Source organism: Myotis davidii, unplaced genomic scaffold (assembly GCF_000327345.1).
Source record: "Myotis davidii unplaced genomic scaffold, ASM32734v1 scaffold1467, whole genome shotgun sequence".
NCBI lineage: Eukaryota > Metazoa > Chordata > Mammalia > Chiroptera > Vespertilionidae > Myotis > Myotis davidii.
The window spans coordinates 766651-788657 of NW_006298267.1; the positions used below are offsets into that span (position 1 = coordinate 766651).

Below are 22007 nucleotides of genomic sequence, written 5' to 3' on the forward strand. Positions count from 1 at the left end.
CAGTGAGGCTGCTTGTGCGACTTTTTTGAATTGTCTCTTTGTTGTTGGGTTTTGCTCACCACCGAGGATCTAAACATGCGAGTCATCACATCTCAGCTCGTGCTCAGGTCGTGCTTTGATGGATGGTCCCAGCTTTCTCTCAATTATCTAAGTCACGCGAGTGTCCTCCACGCGCCCTGCGCTGCGTGTCACGCCTCCTGCCTGTTTGGTGGGTGAGGAGTGGAGCTGGGAGAGAGCTGATGTTTAGGAGGTTGGTGACTCGGCGGTTCCCAGCCTCGGCCCTCGTTTCTGTACCAACAGCCTGTGTGGTCAGGATAGATCAGCGAACGGATCGGCCTGGCTTCTGTCTTAGTGCTTGTTCTGTGATTGCTGCCTGTACGTAGCCACGTAAGAGATGCCAAGTTGAGTTTTGTCGGTACAGTGGGGCCTTGACTTACGAGTGTCCCGACTAACGAGTTTTTCGAGATACGAGCCGTCTCTCGGCCGATTTTTTGCTTTGAGGTGCGAGCTAAAATTCGGGTTACGAGCCAGCTTCAGATACCCCACTGCTAGTTGGCGCAGCGAACGTCACAGTGAACGCCACAACATCAGCCCAGCATCACGTGTCTCACTCGTTCACAATTGATTTGACATACGAGTAATTTGAGTTACGAGCTCCATCACGGAACGAATTAAACTCGTAAGTCAAGGCCCCACTGTATTTGTTTTTGTAATAATACATTTGCAAAGAGATCTCTGTGGTTCTCTAAGTGTTAACTCATAATCTAATTAACAGGCTATAGTAGCATTAAATATTCTTTTAGTATTTTTTCAGAAAAAATCTCCGGAAAATGTTATAATGCCACTCCATTCACTTAGAGTTAGGGTGTAATGACCCTATTTCAGTTTTTCTTTCCTTTCATCTTTATTTTCTAACTTTTGTTGCGTTTAAACTTTCTCTGCAAATAGTAAATTCCTTGTTAAAAATTCGGCCTCATCATTGGCAACGCCTTTAAAGTAGAAGCATGAACATGAGGCGGGAAGTCTCTTGAGACTCAGCCAGACAGTGTTCTGGTTTTGGAATCTGTCTGGCGACTGGCTTTACAACGACCCCCCTTTTGAGCCAGGACAGGTAAGCATTGTGTTTAAACTCCGCAGGTGATGCTGCCGGACGGGTACCCAGGCACAGCGCCCCCCGTGTACCAGCTGAAGTAAGCTGTTTCTGTTTCTGGCTTTCAATTGTATCGTTTTTGCTTTAACGTCTCGGATGTCAGCATAGTTTTATTTTACTTTAAACCATTGCTTTGTTTGTTAGTTTATTTGTTCCTTAGGTTCCACCTGTAAGTACAGTCAGGTGGGGCCTGTCTTTCTCAGACTGTTTTATTCACTTAGTGTCATGCTCTCCAGTCCCTCCAAGGTCAGACGGCCTTTTGCAGCTGAGTCGTATTCCGTCCTGTAAATGTAGCTCTGTTTTCTACATTAAACTTTTACAAAAATCATCCTTTCCAAGGATTGTGTGTACGAAGTATCTTATCAGAATGTATATAGAAATTAATGCCTTTTGGGCTTGGCATAGAGCATTTAAATAAATTTAATGACAGAAGAATATGGTGACGTATGTCACTTACTGTTCTCCTAGAGACAGGGCAGGACCTTTAGACAAACTGGTATCTTGAAACCCCAACTGCAGAGCTCCTCCGGCCAGGCTCCGCCCCAGGTCCAGCCGCAGGTCCTTGGCCTGCCTTGGCCTAGCTTGCCTCCCGGGATTACCCTAATGCCTCCAGGAATTACCCTAATGCCTCCCGGAATTACCCCTAATGCCTCCAGGGATTACCCCTAATGCCTCCAGGGATTACTCCTAATGCCTCCAGGAATTACCCCTAATGCCTCCAGGGATTACTCCTAATGCCTCCAGGAATTACCCCTAATGCCTCCAGGGATTACTCCTAATGCCTCCAGGAATTACCCCTAATGCCTCCAGGGATTACTCCTAATGCCTCCAGGAATTACCCCTAATGCCTCCAGGGATTACTCCTAATGCCTCCAGGAATTACCCCTAATGCCTCCAGGGATTACTCCTAATGCCTCCAGGAATTACCCCTAATGCCTCCAGGGATTACTCCTAATGCCTCCAGGAATTACCCCTAATGCCTCCAGGGATTACTCCTAATGCCTCCAGGAATTACCCCTAATGCCTCCAGGGATTACTCCTAATGCCTCCAGGGATTACCCCTAATGCCTCCTGCAATTACCCCTAATGCTTCCAGGGATTACCCGTAATGCCTCCTGGAATTACCCCTAATGCCTCCAGGGATTACCCCTAATGCCTCCAGGAATTACCCCTAATGCCTCCAGGGATTACTCCTAATGCCTCCAGGAATTACCCCTAATGCCTCCAGGGATTACTCCTAATGCCTCCAGGAATTACCCCTAATGCCTCCAGGGATTACTCCTAATGCCTCCAGGAATTACCCCTAATGCCTCCAGGGATTACTCCTAATGCCTCCAGGAATTACCCCTAATGCCTCCAGGGATTACTCCTAATGCCTCCAGGAATTACCCCTAATGCCTCCAGGGATTACTCCTAATGCCTCCAGGAATTACCCCTAATGCCTCCAGGGATTACTCCTAATGCCTCCAGGAATTACCCCTAATGCCTCCAGGGATTACTCCTAATGCCTCCAGGAATTACCCCTAATGCCTCCAGGGATTACTCCTAATGCCTCCAGTGGATTCCTCCAGGAATTACCCCTTATGCCCACAGGAATTACCCGGATTCCTCCAGGAATTACCCTCTGGGCCGGGGCTCCTCCCCACCCTGTGTTGTTGAGGAACCGACCTCCTCCGGGTGGCCAGAGCGTAATCGGAGCTCTGTGAGCTGTGACGTGCGTCACCTTGGCCTGACCTTGCCCCCGACCTTCTCGGAAGTTGAAACCCTGGGAACAGAATGGAATTGAACCTCGAGGACTCAGTTGTTTTTGTTAATCCTCACCTGAGGATGTTTTCCATTGATTTTAGGGCGAGTGGAAGAGAGAGAGAAATGCAGAGAGAAATGTCGATGTGAGAGACACATCGATGGGTTGCCTCCTGCATGTGCCCTGACCAGGGCCCAGGCGGGGAGGAGCCTGCATCCGAGGTCCGTGCCCTTGACCGGAATTGAATGTGGGACCCTCCGGTCCGCAGGCCGATGCTCTATCCACTGAACCACACCTGCTAGGGCCGATGACTACATTTTTACCTACCGGGGGATTGCGTTTCGTATGAGTGTTTTGAAACCATAGCTCTAACATTTGCTGTTAATAATGGGCCTGTGCTGTTAAGCTTCTTTATTAAAAACGATAGATATAAGTATAGAATACTAGTAAACACACGTGCCCTTTTCAGAAAATGTTAACATCTCTTACGGTCACGTGGCACCCGCCTGGTTTGTTCCAGCTTTTCTGAGACGCCAGCTGGGGGAAGCTGGGGACCCGAGGGGGCGGCAGACCCCGGTGCGTGTTCTGCCCCTGGCACAAACGCCGTGTGTCCCCTGAGCTCACCGCCTTGTAAACCACGTTTTAATGGGATGACATTGGGGTTGGTTCGTTGGGGTTTCCTGGGGGGACTAAACGAGTTAACGCCGAGGAAGCGTTTTTGAACTGTATTAACTTAAGATGACATTTTAATGAAAATAATTTTTGAACGTGAAACAAAACTAATTGGTGATGTAAGCCCTAATTTACGTGTGAGATGTAAACAGAAGCCTTGAGTAATCTCTGCTTTCTTTCCTTTCATCGTAGTGCTCCTTGGCTTAAGGGGCAAGAACGGGCAGATCTGTCGAACAGCCTGGAGGAGATCTACATGTAAGTGACGGCGAGTGAACCGCTTCCCTGCGTGACCGTGTGGCTCTTGTTGGAACTGAGATGTGGGGCCTTTTCGTGAGCGAGGAGGGTGGCTTGCAGAGTCCTGGCAGGTGCTTCCATGACTTTAATGCACATTCAGTGTCAGGCTGTGTTGAATGAGACACATACACTGGAATCCTAATCATCATTATTTATTAAACTAGTCATTTTAATAGGAATTTTCTTGTATTATGCCGTAAGACTTAAGGTCTATTAATTATACTGTATTTTTTTTTTGTTCTTGTTAATTCTCACCCAAGGATATTTTTCCATTGATTTTTAGAGAGAATGGAAGGGAGAGGGAGAGGAGAGAGAAACAGTGATGTGAGAGAGACACATCAATTGGTTGCCTCCTGCACGCACCCCAACCTGGGCCAGGAAACCTGCAACCGAGGTACGTGCCCTTTACTGGAATCGAACCTGGGACCCTTCAGTCCGTGGGCCAACACTATCCACTGAGCCAGCTGGCTAGGGCTACTGTATTTTTTACTGTTCCATTCATTCAGCAAATAGCATGTGGCAGGCGTTGTGCTAGATCCTGGATACACAGTTAGCAGAACCATCCAGGGCCGGTCTCAGGGTGTCTAGAGTTTACTGGTGGGAGAAACATTACTATGACATCGTAAAGTTAATGAGAAACTGCAGCTGTGACGCAGAGGACATGGGTGTGCAGCGCCGATGAGGCCTGTGAGGAGGCAGATCTGCTGTGGGAGGGGAGGGCGCGGGACAGACTAACAGCTGCATCACGTGGGTGGAGGTTCTCCAGGGGAGGCCACGGGTGTGCAGCGGCTCCGTGTCACCGGCTTGCACATCTCCAGGCACAAGGTGATGGTGGCATGAAGGGGAGAGAGGCGGGGAGAGGGGCCTGTGGGGTCACCTGGGGGAGGCGGGCCCTGCAGGCTCCGTGGGCTGAGTTACGGCTTGTTGCCCTCATCCTGGTCCCGGGGTGGGGGATGGTCGGTGTGGGATGCAGATCAGGGTTTCCTGTTTCTGTGTGAGGCTGATTGGCAGGGAGCAGGCAGAGATGTGGGCCAGAGAAGATGCGACTGTGGTTTGGGTTCATCGGAGTAGGAGGCCCTCCATTGGGAGAACAGATGACGCTCAGTGGGAAGGTCGCTGTGTGTCCCAGGGCTGCCTCCGTCAGCGGGAGCTCCCTCCCTGTGTGCGCCGGACCCGGCCAGGCCCTTCCCCTCCCAACTTCTTAATGAAAAGTGTGTGATGCGTTTCTTCCTGGTCCTCAGACTCACACTTGACTCCGGAAGGACGCAGCCTGGACGTTCCGATAGGGGCGCCTCGCTTAGGGGTTCCGCTCCTCAGCATTCAGATGCCCGCGGTCTCCTCGGGGACACGGTTCCCTCCCCCCTGGCCACGCCCGCACTGGGGCCCGACACGCTTCCTCCTGCAGCCGTTGGCTCTGCCCGTTTATCCTCCGTTAAAGTGGAGGAAGTCAGACGATGCAGATTGCCCACCAGGGGTGACGTCATTGCGTTTCACTTTTCAGTTTTTACTCGGCCTCTGTAAGTTGTGGGGTGAACGCTCCCTCTTTCTGGAACATTTCCCACCCGTGGCTCCTGTCATGTCAGTCATACTCATCAGCTACACTCCTCTCCTCCCCGTGCACAGTGTCCTGCCTCTGCCTTCTCCACCCAGAAAGCACCCCTTTCCTCAGAGACACCCCACAGGGCACAGCTGCTGTCCCCCCTTGCAGTGGACTGAGGCTTGGGCAGCATCAGGAGGACAAAGCCATTTGTCCTCAGGACAGAACGTGGTCAGACTGTCCTCTTCATGCAAAGCGCTCGGGTAACCCAAGTACCCTGGCAGTGTTTTCACACAAAATAGAAGGACTCGGTTTTTAAAAGTTCTGTGGGACAGCGTTTAACCATCGTTTTCCATAAAAGCCCCAGCAGGGGCAGCAAGCGGAAAGCACTGGTGTTTGGGAAATGAAGCATGAGATCAATGTATGAATTTAGTATTGAATGTTCATGTTTTCATGAAGCTCTAAAGATGGTAACTGTCTGCATTTCCTATTGATTTAGCACCATTTTGAATGCCAAGGGTGATTTTTGCCGGATGGGAAGATGGATTCTAGTTTAGGGAGGTAAGAAGTCAGACACTAGCAGGTCCTCGTAGTGTTGATTGATTAGCTCTGGCCTGCGGGCGCTCTATTAGGAGTTTGGAAATTGAAAAGAAGAGCCGCAGCCCACTGTGTGACATAATCGCGGAGAGGTCTGGGTCCAGCACGGTGACAGCGTGTTAGAGGTGGTAGCAGCTCTCGCTCGCTCTGGGCACGCGGGTGAGACTGATGAGGAGGGTCCATGGCGACGGTGAGCTCAGTGTTTGCCAGGTAACCAGCGGGGCAGGCTCCTTGAGAGACGAGACGGCATCGGCTGCATCATGCAGGCGTGGAGCCACCGGTGCCTGCATTTCAGCAGCCCTTTCAGATGCAGGTGTAAATGAGGCAGGTGTGCGGGAAGCGCCTGTGAGCTGGGGGGGAGTGTGGAGTGAGCTGCAGGGGGAGTGTGGTGTGAGCTGGGGGGGAGTGTAGAGTGAGCTGGGGCGGGGAGTGTGGTGTGAGCTGCGGGGGGAGTGTGGTGTGAGCTGGGGGGAGTGTGGAGTGAGTTGGGGCGGGGAGTGTGGTGTGAGCTGCGGGGGGAGTGTGGTGTGAGCTGGGGGGAGTGTGGAGTGAGTTGGGGCGGGGAGTGTGGTGTGAGCTGCGGGGGGAGTGTGGTGTGAGCTGGGGGGAGTGTGGAGTGAGTTGGGGCGGGGAGTGTGGTGTGAGCTGCGGGGGGAGTGTGGTGTGAGCTGGGGGGAGTGTGGAGTGAGTTGGGGCGGGGAGTGTGGTGTGAGCTGCGGGGGGAGTGTGGTGTGAGCTGGGGGGAGTGTGGAGTGAGTTGGGGCGGGGAGTGTGGTGTGAGTTTGGGGGGAGTGTGTTGTGAGCTTGGGGGGAGTGTGGTGTGAGTTGGGGGGGAGTGTGTGAGTTGGGAGTGTGGTGTGAGTTGGGAGTGTGGTGTGAGTTGGGGGGGGTGTGGTGTGAGTTGAGGGGGAGTGTGGTGTGAGATGGGTGTCCCGGTGCGCAGGGTGGCGGTGGAGAGCAGTCGGTGACCCTGAGGGAGGTGGTGGGGGACTTTAAGGGACAAGGATGCCCGTGGAGAAGAATGTCCCTTAAAGAAATACTGACGGCTATAAGCGATGCTTTGGTGATTGCGTAGATGTTGATAGATTTGCTTGTATTTTTCTTTAAATATTTTGCATGTTGGTATTTTGAATATATGAAAACAATTATTCTAATAAAACCAAAAGTAAATGACATTTAAAAATACTTACAACAGCGCTGGCTGGTGTGGCTCAGTTGGTTGGGTGGTGTCTGTGCACCAAAAAGGTTGCCGTTCGATTCCTGGTCGGGGCACCTGCCGGGCTTGGGGGCTGGGTCCCGGCAGGGGGCGTGCAGGAGGCAGCCCGTCCGTGTTTCAGTCTCACATGGTGTTTCCCTCCCTCTCCCTCTCCCTTCCTTTCTCTTTAAAAACCAATTTTAAAAAAATCCTTAGAACAGTTGGTGTTAAGAGAAAACAAAAGGGCTTGGAGTTTTCAGGCCGTATTTGAATTTATGACGGTCTGTTTCAGCAGCATTTCATTCAAAGTCCAATGAGAGGGTGTTCAAACCCCGCAGCTCCTCGCTGGGACGGGCGTTGAGTGTGGGTCTGACCAGGTCGCTCTCCGTTCGGCTGGAATGCGCTTTGTCCACTTTTCCTGTGGAGCTGCTTTCCCGCCAGTTCGCTTCACGAGGAAAAGCAGGCCTCTCGCTCTGGTTCTCACAGACCCTCGGGGCGGAGGAGCCGGTAGGACGATGACACAGTTTCTGTTTGTTCTGATTGGTTCCTGATTCTGCCAGAGGCTTCCTGGCAAAAGTCTAAAAACCAAACACTAGGGGGTAGTTAGACGCTAAGAACAAGCTATTGTCACGAGAAAGCACAGATGCGGCCGGATCACAGAGCCACTGCCCCCTCAGGTGGCCGCCCCTGGGGTGGCATGCTGGAGTCCAAGGGCCGGAGTAACCTTCACTGGCCTCGGGAAACCGTTACGCCCATGACAGCGCCCTCCGTGGGCCTGGGGGTTCTTGCACACGCACTGGGCCTTCACTCTGTGCAGTTGCCATTCGCTAATCTGCTTGTGGACATGACCCTGACATGCTTCTTCTCAGGGAGCCTGGGAGATGGACTTAGTGTTCTGAGGCAGCCAGGCTGTGTTTGGAACAAATGAACCACCTTGGGCAGTGGAGCATTTTGTCAAAAACAAAATCTATACATATAAAAGGCTAATATGCAAAGTGTCCCCTGGGGAGTTCTGCTGGGAGACTGGGAGTTCGATGTCTCGCTATGACGTGCACTGACCACCAGGGGGCAGCGTGGAATGAAGGGAGGCCCCGGGCAGCAGCTGGAAGGCCCCTATTGGCACTGATCGCCGGCCAGGCCTAGGGACCCTAGCCCTGCAGAATCTCGTGCACCGGGCCTCTAGTGTGAATATAAAACTGTTGCATCGATTTGCTGTTCAGGCCTGTGAACTGGCTCCCTGAGGGCGTTCTCGAATGCTTTCATGCTTGGTGGGAATCAGCATGACCAATGAGAAGCGCACCAAGGCGTGGTTTCAAATCGTTCAGAAAGTGTAGAAGGGCAAGCAGTGATACTGAGAAATCAAATCGCACGCACATCTATCTCACTCTCCAGTGCAAGTTCATACGTTTTCTTTCTCTTTGGGTGCCACAGTTGTGCTTGTTTTAACTAAGAAATGTTAATTTTGGAGCCAGTGGGAATTTTTAATGTTGGTATAAACTGTATTAAATATTCATTCATAAATGTTACTAAAGCTCATGTCCTTATAAATTCCTCTTTAAAAGGCATGGCTAGATGCGTGTAATTTCTTAGATTGTAAAGATGTCTGTATTTTTTTGAATTTGAGAAGGAAATATTTTTAAATAACATTTTCCCCCTGAATTTTGTTTAGACAGAATATTGGTGAAAGTATTCTTTACCTCTGGGTGGAGAAAATAAGAGACGTCCTAATACAAAAAGCTCAGATGGCAGAACCAGGTAGGACGGAGAAATACTATCAGTGCCATTTTCCTTACAGTAATTACATTTTCACATGGATGTTCTATTTGAAGTTTTTAATTACAATCTGTATTCTGTTCTATGGTTTACATATAATATAAGTTTTCTGGAAAGTTCATTTACTCATGTAATTATGGTTCTTTGGTTTAATATAATCTTATAGAAATATAATTTTATGGTTAAATAAAATTTATGGATCAAAAAAAATCTCTTCTTTGATTATTGTTGAGGTAATATGTACCATGTAACATTCTTCATGAGTTATTAGACTATAAGCTAGACATTATGTTTATAGAAATGCTTATGGGAAAAAAACTTTGACAAATATACTGACGGATAGTAAGGATATATAAATTGACTTTGAAAATTGATTTTAAAAATTCAGTTGTAATTTACTTACCATAATTATTCAGTCTTTAAAACTGTGTAGTTGGGTGGTTTTAGTATATTTCATGGTTGTGCGGCTCTGAGCGCTCTCTGATTTCAGGACATGGGAACGCTCACATTCTGCTCTATTGCCGCCATCCTCTTATTGGGCCATTCAGTCTGTGACAACGTGGGCATTCCTCACCTTTCCTACTTGCTCTGCTAATCTTTGCTTCACTTTCCACAAAGACCTTCTCGAGAGGACAGCAACGATTTAACCCGACTCTTACTTCCAAATAGAGGTTTATTGTTATCACTGAGAGAATGGTTTTCAGTTTGGAAAAATAGGGATAAAAAAACCCGCATTCGTTTATGACAGATGTTTTAGAAGGTCAGTCCGGAGAACGAGTTACTCAGGCCTCCCTTGGGAAGGTCAGTTCACATGGAAAGTCAGCAGTGTGCCTCTTTCCAGGGCATTGACTGTTTTCCTGCAGAAGCAAATGCTTCTACCGCTTCCTTTCAGCAGAGAAACGAGTAGCGTGAGGCCTTTCTGTCCACTGACGGTCTTCTCTGAAGTACTTCCTGTAATGCCTTCTGCTCCGTGAACGAATGCACAGCATGTCAGGGCATCGAAGGGAAAAGTCACCTAAAAACCAAGCGGACTGTGCCAGCCCCCATCCAGAGGTGGGGGGCGGTGCAGGAAAGGGGTGCCGCCCGTTAAATGTGGGGCTCTAGAATTTTGGGATCACTCAACTCAGGAAACTTAAGAACTTACTGATCTTAAGGTGTTTCCCCTTTTCCACCTTATTCATAATGTAGTCGCCGAGCTTCAGATGTTAAAGCCCTTGCTGTGGTCTGTACACGCGTGGTTTTCAGGCGTTTTGTTGGGGACGTTTGACCAGGAACTGTTTGCAGATCATGCTGGGGCGGGTCCTGAGGGCTGGGCCAGGCGGGCGTCAGGGGGCTTTCCTGCCCGGCTCCCCCGTGACAAGGGGTGTGTTTTGATTTCAATGTTAATCTTCAGGAGAAACTTATTATTTCATATTGTTTTTCTACTTTAGAAGCATTGAATTTTAAAATAATTGTATACAACTGTTAACAATTTTTAAAAATTTTGAGCTCATTTTAGACGCACAGGAAAATAGCAGAAATGACGCAAAGAGCATGCCCCCCTCACCCTGCTCCCCCCACAACCTCAGACGTGACCTCGTGTCGTTGTCCAGACCTGGAAGCTAACGGCCGAGGGTCCGCTAAGGAGCTGGCTCAGGTTTCACGGTTCTGACGCGAATGTCCTTCCGGCTCTTAGGGCCCCGACTGGTGCCTGTTTCCTCCTCTCTCCCGGCCTCTCAACGCTGCCTCCGTCTTCCTGTGACTTGTGTGACTTTTGATGACTTGACACTTTTGAAGAGAAGCGATTGCCTGTTTTCTAGAATGTTCCTCAGCTTGGGTTTGTTTGTTACTTTCCCAATGGGAGTGGGATGGGGCACTCAGGCAGTCGTGCCACAGGAGTGACCCGGCGTCCTTCACAGCACGTCGTATCGAGGGGCTCATGGCCTCAGCGTGCTTATTGTTGGTGATCTTGACATTGACCCCTTGCCAGAGATCAGCACTGCAGAGTCCCTGCTTTAGTCAAGGTTCTCTGGAGACAGAACCGATAGGAGGGGTGTGTGTGTGTGCACACGTGTGTGAATGTGTGTGCACATTAAAAATAAGACCAAGAGAAGAGTGCACATGTGTGTGAATGTGAGTGTGTGCGTGCGTGTGCGCGCGCGAGTGCGTGTGTGCGTGTGTGCATCTGTGTGAGTGCGTGTTTAAAAATAAGACCAAGAGAAGGAGAAAGAGGTGCAGAGAGAGGGAGAGGGGGAGAGTGGTTTATTTTAAGGACCTGGCTCACCATTCTGGAGTCTGGCAAGTCCCAAGCCCGCAGGGCAGGCTGGGCCCAGGCAGGACTTGGCGCGGTCGCTCGTACCCCCCCCGCCCCTCCCGCCAGGACCTGAGCTGGAGGAGGCGGCTCTCACTGTCAGGCGCGTCTGCTTCCTGAGCGTCTGCTCGGAGTGAGAATTCCTCCCGGAACGGCCTCCACAGGAGCAGCCAGAACAGAGCTTGACCAGGTCGGGTCCTGTGGCCGAGTGACTTGTGTGACTTTTGATGACTTGACACTTTTGAAGAGAAGCGATTGCCTGTTTTCTAGAATGTTTCTCAGCTTGGGTTTGTTCGTTATTTTCCCGATGGGAGAGGGATGGGGCACTCGGGCAGTCGTGCCACAAGAGTGACCCGGCGTTGCCTTGTTTCACGAGTCCCGTGGGAGGGACACTGTGGAGATGGGGTGTCTGTCCCCCTCCAACACCCCTCACGGTGTGAGCGCTCACGGGGTGTCTGTCAGCAGCACTGATGGCAGCTGGCAGGCGTTTTCCTGCTGCGGGTGGACCCCTTCCTCCTGTCTCGTCCCTTGGGACCTTCTGAGGAGGGCAGTCTCCTCCATGTGTTCCGCTGATTTCTGTCCCTGCAGCCGCGTGTCCCTGCGGCCGCGTGTCCCTGCGGCCGCGTGTCCCTGCAGCCGTGTGCCCCTGCAGCCGTGTGCCCCTGTGGCCCGCGTGTCCCTGCGCTCCACGTGTCCCTGCAGCTGTGTGTCCCTGCAGCCGTGTGTCCCTGCAGCCATGTGCCCCTGTGGCCCGCGTGTCCCTGCGCCCGCGTGTCCCTGCGCTCGCGTGTCCCTGTGGCCCGCGTGTCCCTACAGCCCGTGTGCCCCTGTGGCCCGCGTGTCCCTACAGCCCGTGTGCCCCTGTGGCCCGCGTGTCCCTACAGCCCGTGTGCCCCTGTGGCCCGCGTGTCCCTACAGCCCGTGTGCCCCTGTGGCCCGCGTGTCCCTACAGCCCGTGTGCCCCTGTGGCCCGCGTGTCCCTACAGCCCGTGTGCCCCTGTGGCCCGCGTGTCCCTACAGCCCGTGTGCCCCTGTGGCCCGCGTGTCCCTGCAGCCGGGGCTAAGGTCTCGCACTGCCATTGCTGTTGCTGACGGTCCCGGGGCGGGTCCCGTGTGCCTTGGAGAAGCTCGAGTCCCTGAGCAGCTTAAACCTCTGGAATCACAGACGACCCCACAGTCCCTGGTGTCCTAGGCCCGGCCCTGGGGTCAGCGACTGGCTGAGGCCCGATTCCTTCCCCGAAGGACGTGCTCAGAGCCCACGCCGCAGTGTTTAAGTGTCATTTCCGACTTCCGTGTAGAGCACACGCGTGTCTCCTGTCCCGCGGGCACCACTCGCGTGTCTCCTGTCCCGCGGGCATCACGCGCGTGCCTCCTGTCCCGCAGGCCCAGAGGTGAAGCAGAAGACGGAGGAGGAAGACGTGGAGAGCGAAGACGACGTCCTCGTGGCGTGCCAGCCCGAGGCTCCGGGGCGAGCGCTGGGCTTCGATGTCGGTGACAGTCAGACGGGTACGAGGCGCTGACGCTCTGTGTCTCTAGGACAGTGATGGTGAACCTCTGAGCTCGGCGTGTCCGCATTTAAAAAACTCTAACTTAACTCTGGTGCCGTGTCACATAGAGAAATTTTTTGATCTTTGCAACCATAGTAAAACAAAGACTTATATTTTTGATATTTATTTTATATATTTAAATGCCATTTAACAAAGAAAAATCAACGAAAAATATGAGTTCGCATGTCACCTCTGACACGTGTGTCACCGGTTCGCCATCACTGCTCTGGACGGTGGGACGGTGATACTGGGAGTGGTTTGGGGGGTGGGTAGACGTGTAGTGAACCCACACATGTTGGGAAGTAGTTGTCAATAAGCAGGGAAATGCGGTCGTGTCTTTCCCGCCTGCTGGTCGTCTGGTGTTGGCTGGGCCTGTCGGGCGGGGAGGGACTCTTATCTGGAGTTGGTATCGTGATGGGAGATGGAGACTAAGGAAAGCTGTGTTTTTAATTCACGTTTCAGTTCACACACGTTTTCCTGCTTTGAAGTTCTCAGCGGCCTCCTGTCCTCACTGGACGCGCAGCCACTGAATGAAGCCTAAGTGCCTTTAAGGTTATAGCTTCTGCGTAAGCAAATTTGCTCCATAATCTAGTATGAAAGGAGACTCAGCTGTATGGTAACATCAGAAAGCATGTTCCCTGTCAGGATTTCAGAGAGGGAGAGGGAGAGAGAGAGAAACGTCAATGATGAGAGAGAACCACGGATCGGCTGCCTCCTGCACACCCCACACTGGGGAGCGGGCCTGCAACCAGGCATGTGCCCTGACCGGGAATTGAACTGTGACCTCCTGGTTCATAGGTTGACCCTCACCCACTGAGCCACACAGGCCGGGCCCTTTTAGCATTTTACATTTTTGAGCGAATGGTCCATTTCCTCAATCCCTTATAGAAGCACGATTGGCCAAAGGGAGCCCCGTTCTCTGAAGGCCAGGCATCCTGTGCCCTCACACCACGGCCTCGAACCTGTGCTGGGAGCGTCTCAGGTTCTCCCGCTGCCTCGGGACCAGTAGGGACGGAGAGGAAGGGAGAGGGGAGGGCCCAGGACGCCCCCAGCTCCGAACTGCGTGGCTCCTGCTTCGTTTGGTCACGTCTTCATGGCATCAGGTTTCCTTTGGGAAACAGGACCCCCACAGGAAGAGGGACAGTCACAGGCACAGCGCATGGCAGCCAGTGCACAGGGACCCGGTGCTGCGCTAGGACCGGCCACCCTCCCCAGACGGGACGTTGGCAGAGCAGCCGGGGAAGCTGGTCTGTGCTCGTCCGGCCACAACCAGGGTGGTGGATTTCGGGGCTGTTACAGCCGCCCAGAAACACTTCACAGGTGTTAGCTGAAGTAGTTCACCAACTGCGGGCAAACTGACTTGGTGCGATTCAACCAAGTGGCTAGAAGTGGGGACACATTTTAATTCTTTTTTCCCGAATAACTTTCCATCCTAAATGCAGCCGGTACAGCAGCCAGGGTGGCTGGTAAGTTTCTCTCTCTCTTAATTGAATGTATTGGGGTGACATTGGTTAATAACATTGTGTGGGTTTCAGGGGTACAGTTCTGTGACTGTGAGCGCCATCTCTATGTTGTATGGTGTGTTCTCCACCCCAAGTCAAGTCTCCTCCCATCACCATTGTCCCCCTTCGCCCTCTCCTGCCCTCTACGCCCCCCACCCCCGTTCTCATCAGACGGGGGGCAGGTTAGTGGCTCTTAAACTTGTTTAAGAGGCAGAGTAGCTGGAACTGATGACACCCCGTGGAACACCAGTTTGGCATGTTATTGATATACTAGAGGCCTTCCCACAGGGTCCCTTCACCTGGCCGGCAATCATGGCCATCAGTGCTCTCACCCAGTCCTGATTGGGGCCAATTGGGGTCAGTGGCCCGGGAGGGACCACGGGAGGGACTGCAGGTCAGCTCCAGGCCGTGTCCGGCCCCATCTCGCTCAGTCCCGATCAGCCAGACCCCAGCAGCAAGCTAACCTACCGGTCAGAGTGTCTCCCCCTGGTGATCAGTGCACGTTACAGCGACCAGTCGGTCAACTACTCGGTCGGACACTTAGCATATTAGGGTTTTATAGCTATAGATTTAATTCAATGCTATGAAGTAGGAACAGTTTTATTAGCAGAAGACATTCTGTTATAGCTGTAAAACAGTGTCGTAGGTTTCCCAGCCAGTGTCATCGGTCCACCAACAATAGGACGGATGAATGCGTTACGGTGTATTAGCAGCTGTCAGTGTTTCTGGTCTCAAGACCCTTTTAAACTCTTAAAAAGTAGTCGTGTGAACTTGTGCTGCTGCCACAGTCTGGGCTTGGAGCCCCGGCCCCCACTCACTGTGACCTCTGGGTTCGATTCCCGCAGGTGAAGGTCATCAGACGGGTGGGTTTATGTGCAATATATTGGGAGCCTTTTTACTTAACGTTGTAACTGAATTTCATGGGCAGCTGTGAGTTGCTGTTGGGGTTGATTTGCCATACAACGTACATTTCTTTCCCAACTCTCCCCTCCACCCACACCATCGCCACTGTGTTAGATTTTGAATGTATGAATTTAAAAATAAAAGTAACCTCCTTCCCTAACTTACAGAAATGGAAGAGCTGCCGCCGATCGACCACGGCGTCCCCATCACCGACCGACGGAGCACCTTTCAGGCGCACCTGGCTCCCGTGGTCTGCCCCAAGCAGGTGGGCTGCTCGCGCCCTCGGGGGCCGGGACGCTGTTTCCCCAGCGCAATCCCAGCGAATGGCTTTGCAGTCACACCCTTGCTTTTACTGTTGTTGTTTTCACATAAGAGAAGCGATTCGCTCACCTTCCCGCCCCCCGTGCTGAGAATCTGGGGGAGGCGTTCGGTGTCCTCTGTCACTGCTTTTAAATCGTATCTAAACGCTGCCTGGGGCTGACCCTTTAATGGGTTTTCAAACAGACACCCGTGTGGTGCTGCAGAAGTTACTACGTTTCATAGTGAAAAAGAATTACGTGAGCCTGCCCAGGGCTCCCCTGGTTGGAGCCTCATCCTGTGCACCAGGAGGTTGTGGGTTCGATTCCGGTCCAGGCCCCTGTGGGACAGCCCTCCAGCCGGCGGAGCCTCGCGAGCCAGGCTCGAACCTCCCTCTTCGATGCCTCTGCTGGGGCTGCGGGTGAAGCACATTGGGACTCAGATCAACCTCACTACACGGGACCCACTCACACCGAGGTTGTCTGTGATTGACCTGAAGTTGCGATTGAACCGAGCGTCTTTATTTTCATTTGCCAACCTGGCCCCTCCGCACACACTGTGTCCTCCGAGCAGGCGGCTCCTTCCTGCCCCTCTTCTCTTTGGACACAGAAATGACCACGTCTCTCAAGTCTCGCTCACGTCACTCCCCGTGGCCGTGCAGGAGCCCAGAGAGCGTCCTGGTTTATAGACTGTGGGACACACCATTACGGTGCATCTATCATCCCAGATGCGTAAATTTGGTAAACTTTTAGAGCCCATTTTTTGAAATTCTTGTATTTACATGTAGAATTCTCTACACGGGGAAACATGTCCCTGTTTAAGTATGAGGCATGGTTAGTGCTCAAGTACTTTTCTGATAATTGGTGTTTAGATACCAGGTCTGTCATGTTCATTCCGTCGTGAGCACTGGTCTCTGCCCTGAATGAGGAGGAAACTTGGCAGTGGCCTTTTTGGCTGTAGACGATTCTTTTTAAAAAAAATATATATTTTATTGGTTTTTTTACAGAGAGGAAGGGAGAGGGCTGGAGAGTTAGAAACATCGATGAGAGAGAAACATCGATCAGCTGCCTCCTGCACACCCCCTACTGGGGATGTGCCCGCAACCAACGGACACGCCCTTGACCGGAATCGAACCCGGGACCCTTCAGTCCGCAGGCCAACGCTCTATCCACTGAGCCAAACCAGTCAGGGCTGTAGAATATTCTTTACGTAACTTCTATGCCACCTGCAGGGCTTACATCAGCTTTAAGATGTTTCCTAGTGTTTGTTTATAGAGAGTGAAATGTGCACATTTGTTTATTCATGTCACTGCTGTTTTTAAGGTGAAAATGGTTCTTGCCAAATTATATGAGAACAAGAAAATCGCTAGCGCCACCCACAACATCTACGCGTACCGGTGAGTGAGCACGCCTCCAGGAGCGTGTGGTTCGTAAAGACAGGAGAAACGTGCATGACTATAAACAATAACTATTACGTATTCTTCCCATTACAAAAGCAATCATTTGTAGAATATTCAGAAACTGTAGAAAAGAAAAAAAATCAGAGGGGAAATCAGCTATTTTCTACCATTAAATGCAACCAATAGTACATGATACATTTTCTGTCCTTTCTGTGCAAAGTTTATCTTTTCAATGCTTTGCCCTAGTACCACCTTTTTTTCTTAACGTACAAAAACAAATTTCCATGTTGTTTACGTTGCTTTGTGAACATTATTTTAATGCTTGACTAATAGTTGTCTGAGGTTGCAAACTACATTTTATTTAACTGTTTCCTGTTGGTTTTAGTTTTTCCTGTTTCTTTTCTTTTTTTAAAAATATATATTTTATTGGCTTTTTATACAGAGGAAGGCAGAGGGATAGAGAGTTAGAAACATCGATGAGAGAGAAACATCGATCAGCTGCCTCCTGCACACCCCGCACTGGGGATATGCCTGCAACCAAGGTACATGCCCTTGACCGAATCGAACCTGGGACCCTTCAGCTGTTGCATTATCTATCCTATATAATAAAAGAGAAACATCCAAATTACCCATCCCTCTACTATGCCCACAAGCCACGATCACCAGCCAATCAGGAGTGAGTATGCAAATTAACCCAACTAAGATGGCAGTGGCCAGGGAGCTGGAGTGAGCAGGAGGCTTGGGTTGCCCCTGGCGATGGAGGAAGCCAAGCTTCCCACCTGCCCTAGCTGGCCCTGGGCTCTGCTCAAGACTACAAAGTTTCAATTATAGAAGATAAATAAATCCCAGAAAAAAGAAAAAAAAGGAGAGGCTGGGAGCTTGGGTCGCTGGGGGGCGTGGCCATCCCCAAACAGGCCATCAGCCCCTCACCCAGGCTGGCCAGGCACCCCAGCAGGACTCCCCCAGCCTGAAGGGGCTGTGGGCAGCCTGAAAATGGCCCTCAGCCCCTCACCCAGGCTTGCCAGGCACCCCAGCGGGACCCCCACCCTGATCCGGAACACCCTTCAGGGCAACCAGCCAGCCCTCACCCGTGTACCAGGCCTCTATCCTATATAATAAAAGGGTAATATGCAAACTGACCGTAACAGCAGAACGACTGGGAATGACTGGTCATTATGACACACACTGACCACCAGGGGGCAGACGCTCAATGCAGGAGCTCTCCCATAGTGGTCAGTGTGCTCCCACAGCCAACCTCCTGCCATCGGCTAACTTCCCACGGTCCCTCCTCCAACTGGCCAGCCCTGATCAGCCCCGGTCGCCAGCCAGGCCAAGGGACCCACCGGTGCATGAATCCGTGCACTGGGCCTCTGGTGACAGAGAAGAGCCGTGAACGTACCAGATGGTGGATGATAGTGAACACGCACCTAGTGTAGTTCAAGAAGGGTTTTCAGAAACAGATATGCTGGTTTTGGAAGTCAATTGCAACTCATACGAAGTGTTTTGAGGTTTCGAGGTGTGAGCGCTGTTGTGTGTGTTTCTAGAATATTCTGTGAGGACAAGCAGACCTTCCTGCAGGACTACGATGACGATGGGGAGACGGCGGCCGGCGGGCGCCTGCTGCACCTCATGGAGGTTGGTCCGTAGTTCCTAACCCCGTCTGGGGCTTGAGTTCCCCCCGCAGCACGGGGCTCCCTCCCATGAGGGACCAGCCCTCGGGCGCTCTGCCGCGGGCGTGCGGGCTCAGTAGGAGTTCGTGTCTGACGGTGACGAGAAGATGCCGCCCCTGGGGGCGGGCAGGAGGCACAGGGTCAGTACAGGCCTCGCGGCCACAGGAGATCGTCTGCAGCTGGGGGATCTTGTTTTGTTTTCTGACACTTTCCTCCCTTTATTTCCATGTTCTGTCTGTGAAATTCCTGGAAGTGGTTATCGGGGCTTCTGAATGGACCCAGGATCTTTCTCTCCCTATGAAGTCGTCCATCTCGTTGCCTGGTGTTCCGAGACATGTTCTTGACGGTCTCCTAACATTTGTTTTAGCAACCACGCACTTAACCACGCACTTAACCACGCACTTAATTACGTAATTATAACAGTGCCCTCTGCCTTTCCTGTTTCCTGGTTTTCCTTTTCGTGGTGTGCTGTCTGGTTCCGTGGACGCAGTACCTCCTACCGTTTCCTGCGTTTGCGGATTCATGTTTGGTTTTCGGAGACGTCCTCTCAGGTGGTCGCCGGGCCGTTCGGCTGCTTATCTTGCGCTTTCCCATCTGTGCGGCTGGACCCCCTCCTCCGCCTGTGATCGCCGACGCCCTGTTCTGAGGGGCTGTTCTCTCCCCAGGTGGTTGCGGCAGTGTCTTCCGCTCTCGTGTGCAGTTTGCTCACGCCCTGGAGGGGACTCGCGTGGTCAGGCCTGTGGGCCAGTGGGCCTCACCCTCCGCAGCCCGTGCCCTCTGGCCGCTGTTTAGAAGCAGGTCCATGTGGCCCAGGGTGAAGGCCCCAGACAGCTGTTCTGGTTGAAGTCGCTGAGAACTGGGACACCCCTGCCGGTCTCCCCTGCACGCCCGGGGCCAGCGTTTGCAAGTTGAAGGCCGTGGAGCAGGGGTTCCTTTTCCAAACCCCTCCTGTCCCCTGGGCCGTCCGTCTCACTTGCCCCCTCAGTGCGTCCGCCATGGGCGTCGGGGGCGCTTCTGTGCAGGGTCAGGGCCGCGGGGCTCACGCCGCACCCCCTTGTCCGGTCTGCCGAGACGCAGGTCCTGAACGTGCGGAACGTGCTGGTGGTGGTGTCACGCTGGTACGGCGGCGTCCTGCTGGGGCCCGACCGCTTCAAGCACATCAACAACTGCGCCCGGAGCATCCTGGTGGAGAGGAGCTACGCCGGCTCGCCGGTGAGCGCCCCCTCTCCCTCCCCTCCCTCCGTCAGGGCTGCCAGCGCCAGAGGAGGTACTCCGGGCGGTCAGCATCCGGGCGGTCAGCATCCGGGCGGTGTCAGGACACCTTGGCCCAGAGCCGCAGACAGGCCCAGGCAGACCCGGTGGCGGCCGGTGCAGACCCTGGCGGTGACTTCCCTCCTGGACCCGCAGGTCAGACGAGCCTGGAGTTTACGGGCCTCAGGCCAGTGGCTTCCATCCCCGAGGCCGGGCTGAGCCGTGCTCACCTGGGTCCTCAGACGGCCACGGAACCCACATTCCTGTCCCGGCCGCAGCTGCTCTCCCGGGCAGGCCTTTCAGGCCTCCTCCCTTTACGTTTGGAGGCTTTTTGTTTCATATTTTGTAACTACGTTCATTTCTATAGTTTTTAATCTCAGCTGCTTTACTTTAAAAAGCGGACACTGGAGCCTGGCCGCTGGCTCCGTGGTTGAGTGGTTGAGCGTCGACCCAGCACCAGGAGGTCCCGGTTCGATTCCTGGTCGGGGCACAGGCCCGGGTTCCAGCTCCACCCCCAGCAGGGGGCGTGCAGGAGGCGGCCGATCGATGTTTCTATCCCCGTCTCGTCCTCTCTCTCTAAAATCAATAAAAACATTTTTTTAAAAAAGTGGACATTAGAATAATATTAACATTATTTAAACATAAATCTGTTAGGTAAATGAGTGTTTTCCTTGATTATTGTCGATTATTTCGTAAATGTACACATAGAGGGTAAACAGAAGTGCCGTATAAAACAGAAGACGGTACATATGGAAGTAGCTGTACTTCCACTGTTGTACAGACTCTAGGGATTAGGTTTAAGGCTCCTAAGCCAGTAGCTTCGTGTACATGGGGGGAGACTACATTGATTTTATCTCTTTTCCAGGAGGAATCATCAAAGGCTTTGGGAAAGAACAAAAAAGTGAGAAAGGACAAGAAGAGGAGTGAACATTAACAGCCGATACGACTTAGCGGTCATCTTACCTGTAATCAGACGCAGGCTCCTACCCCATCGGATGTCGGTGCAGGGAGGGGCCCCGCGGCCCCGCAGCCACTCATCACGACACCAGCGTCATCGCCTCCCCTCGGCCACGTCCTCCGCCAGCACCAGACCCTGTGAGCACCCTGCGCCCAGCACTTCGCCCGCGAGGGAGGCAGCAGCTGCTGGGGCGGCGCCTGGACGGTCGCCTCGGCCGCGTCAAGTGCCTTTGTCGGTGGGAGCGCCGTCTCGGGAGGAGGGGCCGCGCCTGCTTCTTGTGGGGACGCGTTTTGCTGAGGGACACGCCTCGCGCTGCTCTTCGGCTCGTGGAGAGGACTCGCTGAGGACGGACCTGGGAGCTCCCTCCTGTGGTTTCAGTCCTCAGCGTGTCGCCCCTGAGGGTGGGCGAGGCGGGCGCAGGCCTGTCCCCGGCCACCAGGTGCAGGCGCGACTGTCTCACCTGTGCTGGCAGGAGCGTGTGCCTCCGTCCCTGTTGGTGACTGAATTTCAGAAAGCGGTTTTCTCGCCTCTGCCTTTTGGTTTCGTCCTTGTGATGGGAAGCGGTGAACATGGTGCCAGGAGCTCCCCCCGCCCCGAGATGTGTCCGTTCTGCTTCTTCGGCCGGAGTCCCTTTCCTGTGACACCCACTGGGGAACGGGGGCTGTGCTGGGCGCGAGGCTGTGGCTGAGGAGGAGAGAGGACGGGAGAGGGAGAGGGAGAAACATCAGTGATGAGACAGAACCATGGATCGGCCGCCTCCTGCATGCCCCCCACTGGGGATCGAGCGTGCAACCCGGGCACATGCCCTTGACTGGAATCAAACCTGGGACCCTTCAGTCTGCAGGCTGACGCTCTATCCACTGAGCCACACCGGCCAGGGCCCTTACTTGGTGTTTTTAATAAGAATAGCTTTCTGCTAGGATGGATTCTGAGAAATAAGATCTGAATTATATTTGTTGTTCGTGTTTAATGTTGCCAGTTATCAATTGTCATCAGAGGGCGACAAACATGTATTTAGGTAGAACACATCAAGTTCCATGAAAAATTCAGTATGTCCTATATTAGCTTAAAAAAATTGAAGTTAAAAACCACCAATTAGCATGAATGTGACTTCACAGTTTTGGCACGCAGGCCTGTGGTGGGGCCACAAAACGGCAGCGACTTTGGTGCTGCAGAGGAGTCAGTGCGAGTCCACTGCTCTGTGCCGCCAGATTGAATTTCTTTCCTG

At 52.7% G+C, this 22007-nt stretch overlaps 1 protein-coding gene across 3 annotated transcripts in view; it reads left to right on the forward strand.

The window, feature by feature from the left end:
• IMPACT (impact RWD domain protein) overlaps positions 1 to 21537 on the forward strand; it is a 22177-nt gene extending 640 nt beyond the window's left edge. The window contains exons 2-11 of one of the 3 annotated variants that reach the window (XM_015570544.1): positions 1138 to 1190; positions 3759 to 3821; positions 8859 to 8944; positions 12636 to 12758; positions 14242 to 14265; positions 15372 to 15469; positions 16824 to 16897; positions 18445 to 18535; positions 19648 to 19782; positions 20687 to 21537. In XM_015570544.1, coding sequence (XP_015426030.1) covers positions 1138 to 1190; positions 3759 to 3821; positions 8859 to 8944; positions 12636 to 12758; positions 14242 to 14265; positions 15372 to 15469; positions 16824 to 16897; positions 18445 to 18535; positions 19648 to 19782; positions 20687 to 20755 — 816 coding nt within the window. In that variant the 3' untranslated portion in view covers positions 20756 to 21537. Of the gene's footprint in view, positions 1 to 1137; positions 1191 to 3758; positions 3932 to 8858; positions 8945 to 12635; positions 12759 to 14241; positions 14266 to 15371; positions 15470 to 16823; positions 16898 to 18444; positions 18536 to 19647; positions 19783 to 20686 lie in introns of those variants that run through there. The other 2 variants (XM_015570542.1, XM_015570543.1) reach the window with 2 other exon arrangements.
• Positions 21538 to 22007: the final 470 nt, after the last annotated feature.